At 41.2% G+C, this 13275-nt stretch overlaps 1 protein-coding gene across 1 annotated transcript in view; it reads right to left on the bottom strand.

Annotated features, from left to right (window-relative positions):
• cdh13 (cadherin 13, H-cadherin (heart)) overlaps window positions 1-13275 on the bottom strand; it is a 233285-nt gene that overhangs the window by 113913 nt on the left and 106097 nt on the right. Inside the window, exon 7 of the mRNA XM_030425730.1 lies at window positions 10549-10727. Coding sequence (XP_030281590.1) covers window positions 10549-10727 — 179 coding nt within the window. The remainder of the gene's footprint in view (window positions 1-10548; window positions 10728-13275) is intronic.

The following is a 13275-nucleotide window of genomic DNA, read 5'->3' as shown; positions in this document are numbered from 1 at the left end:
GGCCTATCTGGTTGGCCATTATTAAATTGTGAATCAAGAATTTCCCAACTCATAAATCACCCTAGCCATTATATTTTCAAATTATTAGATTATCTAAATTTCTCTCCAACTACCAGTTCAGTCAGTGTTTTTACCTCTGTTTTCAAATTTGTCCTGTCTTATTCCTCACCGTCATTCCGTCCTCTTAGAGTCTTAATGATTACATTTTTCACCTTCTCATTTCCAGTTTTCCGCACCTGTGTCCTCCAACAGAGCATCTCATGTCTGCTCTTCTGGAGAATATAATTCCCTGCCTTGTTGTCCACTCTGGTCCCAGGCTTTCATTGACTACTGTCGGTGAGACTCAATTAAAGGAAGGAGGGGGAAGAAAAAAATAAGATTAACAACACACACTTTTACCCACAATGCCCAGGGGGCTCAATTTATCTTGAGGAATGCTCAGCCTAAAAAAAAAAAAAAAACTGTGATTGACACCTCTAACCTTCATTGGGATGTAATCTTCATCTTTAGCACTCAGAGATCTAATTAATTAGGGTGAATCTCATTTCCTCACTAATGCAACTGGACAGAGGCATGATAGAGGAGGGAGAGACGGGAGGAGGAGGAGAGGAAGGATTGAGATGGAGGGGGAAAGGAGGGGTGCCGTATTTCATCAATGCCTGAGAACGGTATCCACCTTGTTCATTTCGTGGAGGAACAAGAGAGCGTGAGGTGGTTGGGTTCACACCAACTACACTGTATTGATTACAGCTGCCAGAACTCTGGCTACTGGCCATCAGAAAAGGAGACACTGCAGTAACACTCTTTATAATGGGATCTCTTGGTAATGTACTCAAGTGTTTCACTTTCCTTTCTGCGCTTCTTTTTTGTGTTACGGCCATCATCTGTGTGTAAGTATGTGTTATCTGATTTCTGAACATCTCACTGCACTACAAAGTGTCTAAATTTAACTACTCAACATGCTGTTCACACTAATCCTGAGTGACTGATACAGCCAGCATAAATGAAAAAAATACTGCTGTGTCCGTTTATGTTCAACTCCAAGGAGCCGAGTTTGGTTTATGATTTGCTGCTACTGTGGGCAAATATCAAATGTCTGAATGAAAATGTCATCGAGAGGGCTCTTCCCTGAAAAAATATTTACTTTATTTATATTGCATTAACCTGTAAAGAACAAATCTGTGTTGTGATAATGCCATAATATACGTATTATTTCCATCATGTGCATAAATTAATATTCTCATAACATGCCATACCTATAAAGGTGCTCGGTCCACATGGGTTCTCAAGATGCTTATTACATTACTATATATATAGAAGGAAAGGATGCCGACATTTAGCTTACTATTCATGTGCAGTAGACGATTTGTTGATTTTTTACAGGGAGGGTGGATCCCTTGTTTCATTCCCCTGCGACGAGTCATCCAAGTTTTTCTGTCCTTTTTTAAATTTGTTTCAGATCCGTGGATGAGTCCTTAGATTTCAGCTTGCACAAACCTCAGTCAGACAAAGGATCGATGAGTCAGGCAGACTTGAAACATGATCAACTAAAAAACTTCTTTGTCCCTGCACTCTCTCTACTATTAGGGATGGAGATGGGGGGGGTGGCAGGGTAACAAGAGGGGTGGTATCCCCCCTTTATATTATCCACATGTGTCATAACTTGTTATCAACAGATATAAACTTTAAGTTCCCCTCCACACAAAACTGTGCTGTGCTTATTGCTACTTGATGTATGCCGTTTGATCTTCACTGTGCTGAATGATGTGTATGTCCAGAGTTTTAAAACTGTTTTCAAATCTATCTGCTGAGGACCGATTTGTCTATGCTTACAGTTGAAAGGTGGGTTAAACACTGTACATTCAAGCATGATTTTGTAACATTTCATACTGGAGTAAAATCAAGAAAAAAAAATAATTCAGAGAACAGTTCCTTTACTTGTCGTCGTCATGTCTGTGTCATGGTCCTGAGTTTCAGTTTTGTGATTTCCTGTTTTACTCACCACTTCCTATCCTATTTTTTTCAAACCCCTTTTCTGTGTAGACCTGGATATGTTTTGCCAATTAGTACCTTTGTATTTAAGTTTGTCCTTCAACCATTGTTGGTTTGTCTGTGTTTTTTTTTCTGGTTTGTTCTCATTTCATCACTCTGTAGTGTTCTTGGATTCTCCGTTGCCTGCCTTTCAGTTGCCAGCGTTTTTGTCACCTGCCCTTTTGCTTGCATTTTGGATTCTGGACTTGGGCTTTGTTATTAAAACTGACTTCTTTGTTATTTTGCCTGCTTGCCTCTGTGCTGTGCTCCTGGGTCTTTCTTTTACAAACTAAGTCTGGAGGATATTTAACAAGTTAAACATACATCCATGTAATATGGTTATGAGTCTTTAAGAAAACCTGAGCGAATCAAACACTGTATATGTAAAAACACTATATAATCTACATTCATCTGTCATCTTATAATGTAATGATCCATCAGTAACGTACTGTGATTTCACATGATGGTCTCCTGTCCCAGTTAGAATTAGTTTGATCAGCAGGAAGAAATATTTCACATGTTGTGGACACTGAAAGCAATCAACGCAATAAATCTACGGCGTGAAAACCAACTAACACCTTCCTCCCTTCTCTACCTGCACATACGAATCAAAACTTCACAGCATCACGTCATTCAGGACATAACATACAGTAAAACATATTCTGTATAGGCTATGTTTGGGAGGTTAAAAGATCTATGAATATATTTCACACTACATGTATTATACACTAGCTGAAGTTCACTTCTACATTGTACAGGTTCTCATTCCCTCAGTTCTTGCAGATTGCACTTCTGCATCTTTAAATTACTTTCTCACAACTCCGAAGCTCATGGCTACAGATATGGTTTCAAAAAAACATCTTGCGCAGCGACAGCAGTGAATACCAAGCACTTCGGCTGCTTTGTTGTTGCTGTGCATAAAATCACTACACTGATGCTAAAAAATTGTTCTCCACTCTGCCACGCAGTCTCACTTCTCAATTAAGTTGCCGACTGGAGGCCGCATCTCGTAGCAGATATCGAACCGCCACTTCACTCATTCTCTGATCATTGGTCCTTCTCGCCTGCCATCTCACAGGCTCTAGTGCCCACACCAGGCCGACTCCAGGCCCGGGCCTCCTGTGGGCCTTATACCTCTGTCCTCTCTGCATCTCTCATCTACTCGCACCATTCCAATCTTCAGATCGTAATAGGGGAATGAAAGGGAGTTTATAAAGTGAAGTGCACATCAGATCTGCTGTAATGAAATCTTATCAATGTGTTCCCTGTGCTGTATTATTTGCATATAAATGACATAATATAATAACTCTCCCCTGCCTCTACCTGGGAGGAGTAAATATTTCTCTGTCTGCTTTGTCTCGTTGCTGTGACATGCGGAAACGAGGCGCTAATTGAAGAGAGGAAAGCATCTTTATGTGACGACTGACATTCAATTATATTTGGGGGATCAGATTAGGTGGTGGCCCCAGAAATGTTTGAAAACAACAATTTGCAGGGCGCCAACTCCGAAGGCAGCCGGGGTTGTAATTTGAATGGCTGTTTGAGGGCCCCACGCTGAATGGCGCTGCTCTGAATGGAATCACTATGCTATGACCTGCGAGTAATTGGATGTCCACAGTGAAGTGTTGACAGCGAAGGGGAGGCGAGGCAGACAGAAACAAAGAACAGATAGACAGTGAGGCAGGGTGAAAGAGAGAGAAAATAACAGCAAATGAAAAATAAGCAAGAAAATGGCGAAATGAACAGGCGAGATGAGGAAGGAGAAAAAAGGGCATTAAAAGAGCGAATAATCACAACACTGAAAGCAGAGAAAATGAATGCAGTCTGCCTGAAGAGTGGAAATTGCCCGAGTCCTCAGTTGTCATTCATCGCAGCACACAGGCATGTAGCCACTCTGGCCACCGAGCCAAATAAGCCATTAGACAGGATAAGCTTTCTTATCAGCCAAACAATGTTAGGAAGCACACTGCCAAGGTCGTGCCAGACAATCACCGGGTCACTTTACTTACAGATGCCATTACATACTGTACTGCAGATCAAGGATAATTGTGGACATGCATCCATCTACCTGTTATAATGGATTTATACAAGTTGATCATGACTGGTCATTTTAAAACCTTTGCAGTGCAGGCAGGAGGAAAGCAAGTGCTTCATAACCACAAGGCTAACAATAATATGCAGACAGATGTTGCGTTGTTTTTTGTACTTTAACCCCCAGATGTTGCGTGTGCCGACATTATGACCCATCCTGTAAACCAGTGGTGATCAGGTGTGTTCTTGCTTGGATGGAATGAAAACCTGCAGCCACATGGCCCTTTGCTGGATCAGTTTGACACCACTTCTGTAAACAGAAATCAGTACCTCAACCAAAGAGGTCCTATTTCCACATGTGTCTCTTGGTTTGTTGGTTGGTTTGTGAAAAAAAAAAAAAAAAAATCAAAATTTCCACAGGACTTGGATGGAGGATGGGTTTGGCCCAGGATAGACCCCATTAGATTTTGGTGGGGATCTGAATCTTGTCAAGGGGACAGAACCCACGTTTTTTTTTTTTTTTTTTTTTTTTAACATTGTAGTCTATTTCTCACAGAATTATGCATCCATCTTGATGAGAACAATCTGCTGTATTTAAGTGGATGATATTAATGAGTGAGTACAATCACAACAGGATTTCTGTATCTATCAACATAGACTACGTGTAGCATCATTTCCCCAAAAACTCTGTACATATTCTGCTTTTATGTTTTGAATTAATGTTTTTTTTTGTGTGTGTGTTTAGCGCAACCTTTGTTCTCTTGCCCACTCATTCTCACAAACTCATTATCCGTAATCGCTAATCTGCTAATACCCAGCTGGCATTGAGTGAGTGGCCGGGTATGCCACTTGCCTCTTTTTATCAACCTATTATTTTGCATTGTTTTGTTGTCCTAGTGTTTGTCTCTTACAGATCTAGTGATCTTCAGTCATGGTTAAGCACTTATCGGTTGTTTAATATTTAGAGTCATACAGGGCTACCAGGTTTGATATTAGATTGGGCTTGATTGGATTAATGGGGACTGTTATGGGACTGTTATATTTAATGTATGTAGTGGAACAGGCTGCACACTATTCTACTGACTTTGAGTAAAGGATGGTGCTTTTGTGTGACTGTTGTTCTCAGGTGCAATACTATTTTCACTAGTGATTGCTAAGCATTGCTTTTCTATCTGAAAGTCACCTTCGCATAAAAAAACAAAAAAACAAAAAAAAAACATAAACAAAAATACAGAAAGAAAAAAAAACAGGACATATGGTTCTACAGTATTGGTTGTTAAGAGGTGCTTTCTGTCCAAAGAGAGAAAAAAAATGATTCTAAAAGAACACATCTCCAAAGATGGAGGGGGGTAAACAAACAAACCTGGAAAATAAAAGAAACATCCAGCAGAATATAAAAATGCCAGTTCTACACATACATACACACACAGATGTCCATTTTATCTCGATGTAATTCACCTTTGTAGAACATGGAAGGGGATGGAGGGGTCAGCTGACTCTATCGATTGGCTATCCTTAGCGGTGACAGCTCCCAGATTGGCCAGAGAGCATTAGAGAGTCAGAAAGTCACACTGCCATTAGCAGTCTGTCCTCTCTGGTTACAGCCTGCCTGCACACGGACACTCCATGCACTAAAATAGATCACAATGATTTGTGTGTGTGCATTTGTGTTTGTGTGTGTGGCACCGCCATATGTCTGAGTACGTGTCTCGGAAATGTGATCACTCCGTCACTGTACAGTGACTTCAAATATATTCTGTATGAAGTTCAAGCCAATAACCTCTGCACTCTTGTTTCATTTTTCTTGTTTGGTGAGCATTATTACCTCTCAGCACACTCCCCTCCTCGTCTAGCTTGAGGTAAACTTTCTGAGCCTGTGAGTGTGTGCTCTTGAATTGGTATTCATCAATTCTCAAAATGAAAGTATAAATCGAAATGCATGTGAATAAAAAGACCACAGATCATGTTTTGTAAACGTGTTCATTTACCTTAGTCACCAGGATTAAGCCGCCAGCGTTTCGGCAAAAAGCTGATTTGTTCAAATTTGTACGTGTCATATGTCACGTTGACATCTATACAAAACATGTCAAATGACGTTTACATTACATGTTTGTTACCCAACTTTCATGTCAAGAGGTGGAGGCAATAGTGGTGGATTGAAAGGCGTATAGTATTTCTAACCTGCCCCTGATCTTTTTCGCTAACCTTAACCTTATTTATTATGATTTTCGCCTAAACTATTTTTTTGTACTTTAACCCCCAGTTGTCTTTTTCTAACTCCAACCTTCGTCAGATTTTGTTGCCTAAACCTCACGATTTTGTCCTTTAACCTACCCTGAGCACTTTTTTGTCCTCAACCCTGGCCCTTCAAATTATCATTGCCTTGATTAAGCCTTATTTCTGTCACTTTAACCTGCCCTTAGCCCTTTACTCTAACCTTAACCTTTCAATTCAGTATTCATTATCATTATTACATTACATTTGTTTTTTCCAATCGCTTCTGTTTTTAAATCATGATTATATTTTTTCTTTGTCATGATGTTTTTTTGAATCTCTTCTTTTCTGGGGCCCGAGTTGTGCCCAATATAAGACAGAACAAGCATTATCTAGACCAAAGACCAGTGCCTTTTTTGCCTAAAACTAACTAGAGAACAAGCACAGCATTGTAACAGAAAAAAAAAAAAAGATTTAAATTGAACCTTAAGAAACTACATTTTCAACAGAAAGAAAGTTTTAACTTAGCTGTGGTATTTCTTTTTTAAAATGTGTCTGACAATGGGGTTTGTTCATTCAAAGGTTTTTGCCTGTTACAAGCTATTGTATACAGTATATATATAACTGCAAATGAATCACATCACATGAGTAGACCTGAGCACATTCAGAGGAGCCTTTGTTAATTTGTAGACAAATGGGAAATGTACGTTCCCCTTCCAGCACTCCTCACTTCTTTTCCGATTCACATCTCTGCTCCTCACAGTTCACAATCCTCTGAGACGCATGTACCGCAGTCGGGCCGCGACAATGGGAGGTGGCGCATGAAAGCAAAGTTGACTAAGGGAACGAGGGTTTGACTGATAAATCAACCAGCTTATATACTGGGATTTACTTTTTCCGTATTATACAGGATCAGCAAGACGATGTCTTCAGCCTCTGTGATGGAAGTTCCTCCCTGGCTAACAGCTGGGATGATATTCTCTCTGAAAAGCTGATTTATTAATTCAAGCTTAGACAAGTAATATCACCAACACACTCATGGATACACATATTGAATCACACACAGGACCAACACATAATTCCGTTCCATCTTTCAGAAAGATAACATAACACCTCACAGGCTGCTTCTGTCAAACTGCCATACGCTTGCCTTCACATAGGCCAAAGTGGGTAGAACAGGCTTATTAACACTGGTGAGAGACTTCAACCCTTTTCTTTCTCATTACCAGTCAAATTTATTCCCTGTTAGACCTAATCAGATCTAAATTCTACGGCGTGCCGTACGAGTACGTGTTTGCAGGCAGCAGCTTCACAGCATAGCCTCTGCTCCATAGTAGAAATGTGTTTAAGATGGACAGTTTTGTAAAGCCGTTTGATTCCTCCTAGCCGCGTTCTGATGATTAAGAGAGATTTCAATCTGTATCCAGTAAAGATTTGAACACCTCTCCGTCTTTGCAGACTTAAGAGAATGGCCCCATACCCCGAGCAATATCAGCCGTCAAAAATTACAGCCTGCCATTGATCCAACAGCTTCGTGTGTCAGAATAATATAAGACAGTGAGGGGAGACGTGTCGGGAGCAAAGTGAGGAGAAAAACACAGAGCAGTGGAATAAATGTGCATATCAAGACGGAATTTTACGCCGCAGAGAGAGCACTAGTGGAAAAATCAAACTGATTTCAATGTCACAAAATTGATTGTCCAATTTTCTCTGGATTGCTTTCAGCCTCCTGGGGTAGGTGAGGTGTCTATCCAGATACACTTAGTGCTCTACCTGAATTATGTCTGAGGAATTTCGAACGGGCAAAGTTTGGCCATCTCTCGCTTTTTCTTCCTTTTAAGTGTGTAAACCTATCTCTCTCTTTCTCTCTCACAAATACACACATATGCTAGACATGCTGTCCTCAAACACTATAGTCTGGACGGCAGATGGAATAAATGGGTGTCATGCTGGAGCCATATTTACGAGAATGTGCTGAAGTGTCTGGGTTTAAATCTCTGCAGACCTAGAGGAGGACAGTTTAAAACTTGTGCCTTCTGCACTTCCATCTGGCTCTGCTGACTGACTGTGCTTTTGAAGAAGTCAAACTTGTATTCCTTCTTATTTTACACAGATGCTGCACTGTGGCTGGACTATCCCTGAAAAACCCCTGGGGATATTAAATTCAGCACACTAATAAATTAAATCTGTGTAGGGGATAGATACTTGTAGATACAACATAAAGACAATCATACACGCTGCTCTGGGCTTATACAGCTTCTGGGTGGCCACATCTGCAGCTTTATTAACACCACAGAGGGCTGGTATCACACGCATGGATTTGTCGTAGCTGTTGGCTGTGTAGTTAGGAAAAAAAAAATAGTATCACTGTATTGGATTTCACTTCTTTGGCTTTGATGGTACTTGAGAGAAAGACATTTCCTTCACTGCATGTGATCTTTTGCACAGGTACAGATGTGTAATCAGCCCTGTCCAAACACCATCTGATGAATATGAACTAAAAATAATTTGTCAGGATAAACCATGTGTAGCCACCACCTAAGGTGCTCATTAAACCAGTACTGAAAGTGAAATAACCAAACATGACACCAATGGGATTCTTGGGTTGACTGGGGTCTCAGGTCATTGTAACTTTAAAGGACTTACTAATAACCTTATGAGTATACTGCCAATGAAGAATAAAGTGATAGCAAGAATATGTTTTTATTTTTTCCTCTGAGATTTATTGAGGCTACAAACAGGCTGATAATTTGGCTATGTGCCTTCTTCAAAGGCATTCAACTGCACATTCTAACACCAGCCAGTTAGTGGTTGTAATAAATCTTGGCTGCAGGCGGGTGGAGGAGTACTGCTGCTTTTTCTTTTTTCTCCACATTAAGTGTTATCTTTTGACATATCTTGGAGGTTAAACTGTATGTTTAGTACTCTGTTACTTTCTGCCTCTTTGACTACAAATACAAAAACTAAAGTAGCTTTTTCCAGGTATCTGTACCTTACTTAGTACTGATGTAGTAGTAGAGTACATATTTTTCCAACTACTTGTACTCCCTACATCTTAACGCAAATATCCGTACTTTCTACACCTTACATTTTTCAGGCTTGTTATTTGAGTTGTAATGCATTCACAGGGAATTGCAAACTATTGATTATGTGTATTCGCCGTCTTCTTAATATCACAAGACCGATTTCAGCCTCTCCGTGCAAGACAAAAAACTGACAGAGAGGGAGACTCAAATGGGGAGAAAAAGTGTGTTCGTTTTTCGTATCTGCAGAGACCAAGCCCTATATTTTCTTATGTATATTTTCTCAAATATTTGCTGTGCTCAGGGCACTTTACCACTCTAAAATGTCAGCGTTTTACCTTTTGGTATGAGACTCAATAATCAGCTATCTTTCTGGGGCACTGACTAACAACTGGGACAAATGCAATTGATTTTACCTTAAAATCTGATGGACTTTGAATTCTATCAATATGTCCTGAGGTTCAGTTAGCGATGCACAGAAATGGCCAGTAGAAATGTCCTTCGGTATACTCTTTACTTTAACACGGCAAGTATGAAAGTCTTTTTATATGAAAGTATCTGCACCTCTACTTGAGTAAAGAATGTTTGTAATTTTGCCACCTCTGCACATTTAAAGAGTCTTCCTTTTCTATCACACAGGCAAACATACATCATTTGAATCACTCAATCTCTCAATCCCTTCACAAAACCCAGCAGCAACAGAGCTCACCGCATTGATTACATCTCATTCCACAGTACTTTTAATCAATTACGCCTCCATTAAACAGTTTACTGTAGCTCGGGGAGCGACTCATCAGGGCCGCTGTGGTTCCAGCAGTTCCGGATGGGAGGTTTTCAGCCTGGCTTGTTGGACACCACCAGAGTGGGCGGATGAGTGTGTATCACCTCAATTAAACTATGCGCTAAGTGTCTGACAACAGCTAATATTCCTCTTCCACCAGTGAACCCAATCGATGTTCTGGCATTCGTCACCCTACTGAAAAAGCAATCATCCCGTTGTCTCGCTCCGGTTAGACGGAGAAATGGAGAGACCCTCCTGTGGCTTCTACGCCTGCCCACTGAAACGCACCGGCACTCACTTTCATAAAGACACTCACACATATAGGCTGCATATGACACACACATACATACTTTCTTAACCCTGCTAACTGGCAGCATTAGTGACATGTAAGTGACAAGCGCCCGTCCAGCAACAACTCAGACTCCACTTGGAAACACACACACGCACACGTTTTTCAAGTCGACCTACCTCTCTGTCAAGTAACACAGGGGAGATGGCGGTGACAATGTCGCCTCTTTCTGCATCAATGTAGAACATGTTTGATGAGGGATTGTCTGGTGACTGCCTGACAATGGTGTAGCGCAGTGCAGCGTTGTCTGTGGCGGGGTCGTCCGCGTCAAACGCCATCATCGTCATCACCGTGGTTCCTGGAGAGGACAGTGGAGAGACGAGGGGTTGAGACTGAAGTCGATTATATTTGTCATGTACAACATGTGGGAAAGGGAGCAAAGTGCGGGTGTCATGAATAAAACACTTGTGCACAAATACAACAGAATTTCTTTACAAGAAACTGCAGGAGCCGTTTTTCTCTTTCTGGAGATGGAGTGGAGAGCAAACCACATCAAATTCAATGTCTTCATAAATTCATTTTTTAATTGTATAAAGAAAACAATGAGGAAGAACTGCTTCTGAAATAAAACTCAGGAAATCGAAACTAATGATGTTCATGCTAACACAGTTCAGCCATCAAAAGCGTGACAAGCTTACCTTCTTCATGATCTTTCTTTTGTATGAGAATATGTTTCATGTTTGGGTTTCTAAAATTAGAGTGAGGGCAGCAGGTGTATGAAAAGTGCAATTTCGGGCTACAGCTACCCAGACAGCCACTTAAAAATGTTAGCCTTTTCTATTAATGTGTTTCCTTCCTCATGTAAGCTTTAACAGCATGGTGCAGTTTATTTGGTAATGGGAACAAAAATGGAAATCCTGCCGCTGCAGCTGAGCTGAAATAGGAGGCAATCCGAGACACACCCTCAACCCTCAATCTGTGGCTCTTGTCAGCAATGAGATACACTTAGACAGATTTAGTGGGACACACCCACACAAATCTATAGAGTATTTATTTATATATATATATATATACACACATACATATACATATATACATACACACACTTCCAGGCAAATGTTGGGACACACCTTCTCATTTATTGTCTTTTCTTTATTTTCATGACTAGTTACATTGTAGATTCTCACTGAATCTAAATTCACTATTATTCTATGAATGAACACGTGGAAATTATGTAGTAAACAAAAAAGTGTGAAATAACTCTTGGCCAGTTATCATTCTCTGTTAAAGCAATACATAATTGGAACTCACTTCCCACCCATATCAAAGATACACATACATACTCCACTTTTACAGCCAAGTTAAAAACATGGCTAGTCGACAGTTACACCTGCACACACTAACATATGGCTGTGTGTTATCTGCGTCATGGATGCTGCCTGTCTACAGTGTGTGATGTCTGTCTGCACTCCTGAATGTGATTGTATGTGCTGATGTGTGCTTATATTTTGTGTTGTTTCTGTATGCTTTGATTATGTGTTGTCTTTGCATGATTGTACTGATGTTTCACTGTTTTCTCTTATCTTATCTTATCCTTTCTTATCTTATCTTATCTTATCATCATTATTGATTTATCTTGTATCCTAGCTATCCTAATGCTCTCTTTTTAATCAGTGTGCTGTAATATATTGTTTTTGTTTTTTTGTTTTGTTTCTTAGGGTGCCTATTGTCATCTGGCTGGGGACTACAGCAGGATATTAGCCATGTTGGCTAAAGCTGCCCTTTTCACTGTTGTTGATGCAGTTAATTAATTGGGATTGTCTTCGATAGAATAAACTAATAAACTAAACTAAACTAAAACTAAACTCAAAACAAGTTTTATATTTTAGATTCTGCAAAATAACCACCCTTTGCTTTGATTACAACTTTGCACACTCTTGGCATTCTCTCGATGAGCTTTATGAGGTTGTCACCTGAAATGGTTTTCCAACAGTCTTGAAGGAGTTCCGAGAGATGCTCAATTTCATGCCAAACCATCTCGTTTGGGTTTAGGTCAGGTGACTGTGGAGGCCAGGTCATCTGGCGCAGCACTCCATCACTTTCCTTCTTGGTCAAATAGTCCTTACACAGCCTGGAGGTGTGTTTGGGGTCATTGTCCTGTTGAAAAATAAATGATGGTCCAACTAAACGCAAACCGGGTGGGATGGCATGTTGCTGCAGGATGCTGTGGTAGCCATGCTGGTTCAGTGTGCCTTCAATTTCGAATAATTCCCCAACAGTGTCACCAGCAAAGCATCCCCACAGCATCACACCTTCTCCTCCATGCTTCACGGGGGGAACCATCCATTCACCTTTTCTCCGTTGCACAAAGAGACGGTGGGTGGAACCAAAAATCTCCAATTTGGACTCATCAGACCAAAGGACAGATTTCCACTGGTCGAATGTCCATTCCTTGGGTTTCTTGGCCCAAACAAATCTCTTCAGCTTGTTGCTTTTCCTTAGTAGTGTTTTTTTAAGCAGCTATTTTACCATAAAGGCCTGATTCGCGCAGTCTCCTCTGAACAGTTGATGTAGAGATCAGGGTTTTCCCTGCCATTATACGGCTTAGGCGCCCAAGCGTTTTTGCCTCCCGCCTAAGCAGGGTTCTCCCCAGACGGTGGAACAGCGGCGCTACGCCGCTATACCGCTAGGTCAGCGGCGCTATACTCCGCGCGTGACGGTGACGAGCGTCCGTCCCCCCGCTGACAGCGATGAGCGTCCGTCCTTCCCCCGGCTGACGGAGTTGATGACCGTCTGTCTGTGTCCCCCCCCGGACTGACGTTGACGAGCGTTGGCTCCCCCCCCCCCCCCCCCCCCCCCCCCCCCCCCCCCCCCACCCCACAGACGGTGCGCCGCAACACTAAACA

The sequence above is a fragment of the Sparus aurata genome, chromosome 8 (assembly GCF_900880675.1).
Source record: "Sparus aurata chromosome 8, fSpaAur1.1, whole genome shotgun sequence".
In the NCBI taxonomy this organism is placed as follows: Eukaryota; Metazoa; Chordata; class Actinopteri; order Spariformes; family Sparidae; genus Sparus; species Sparus aurata.
This window is presented reverse-complemented; position numbering and strand designations above follow the sequence as displayed.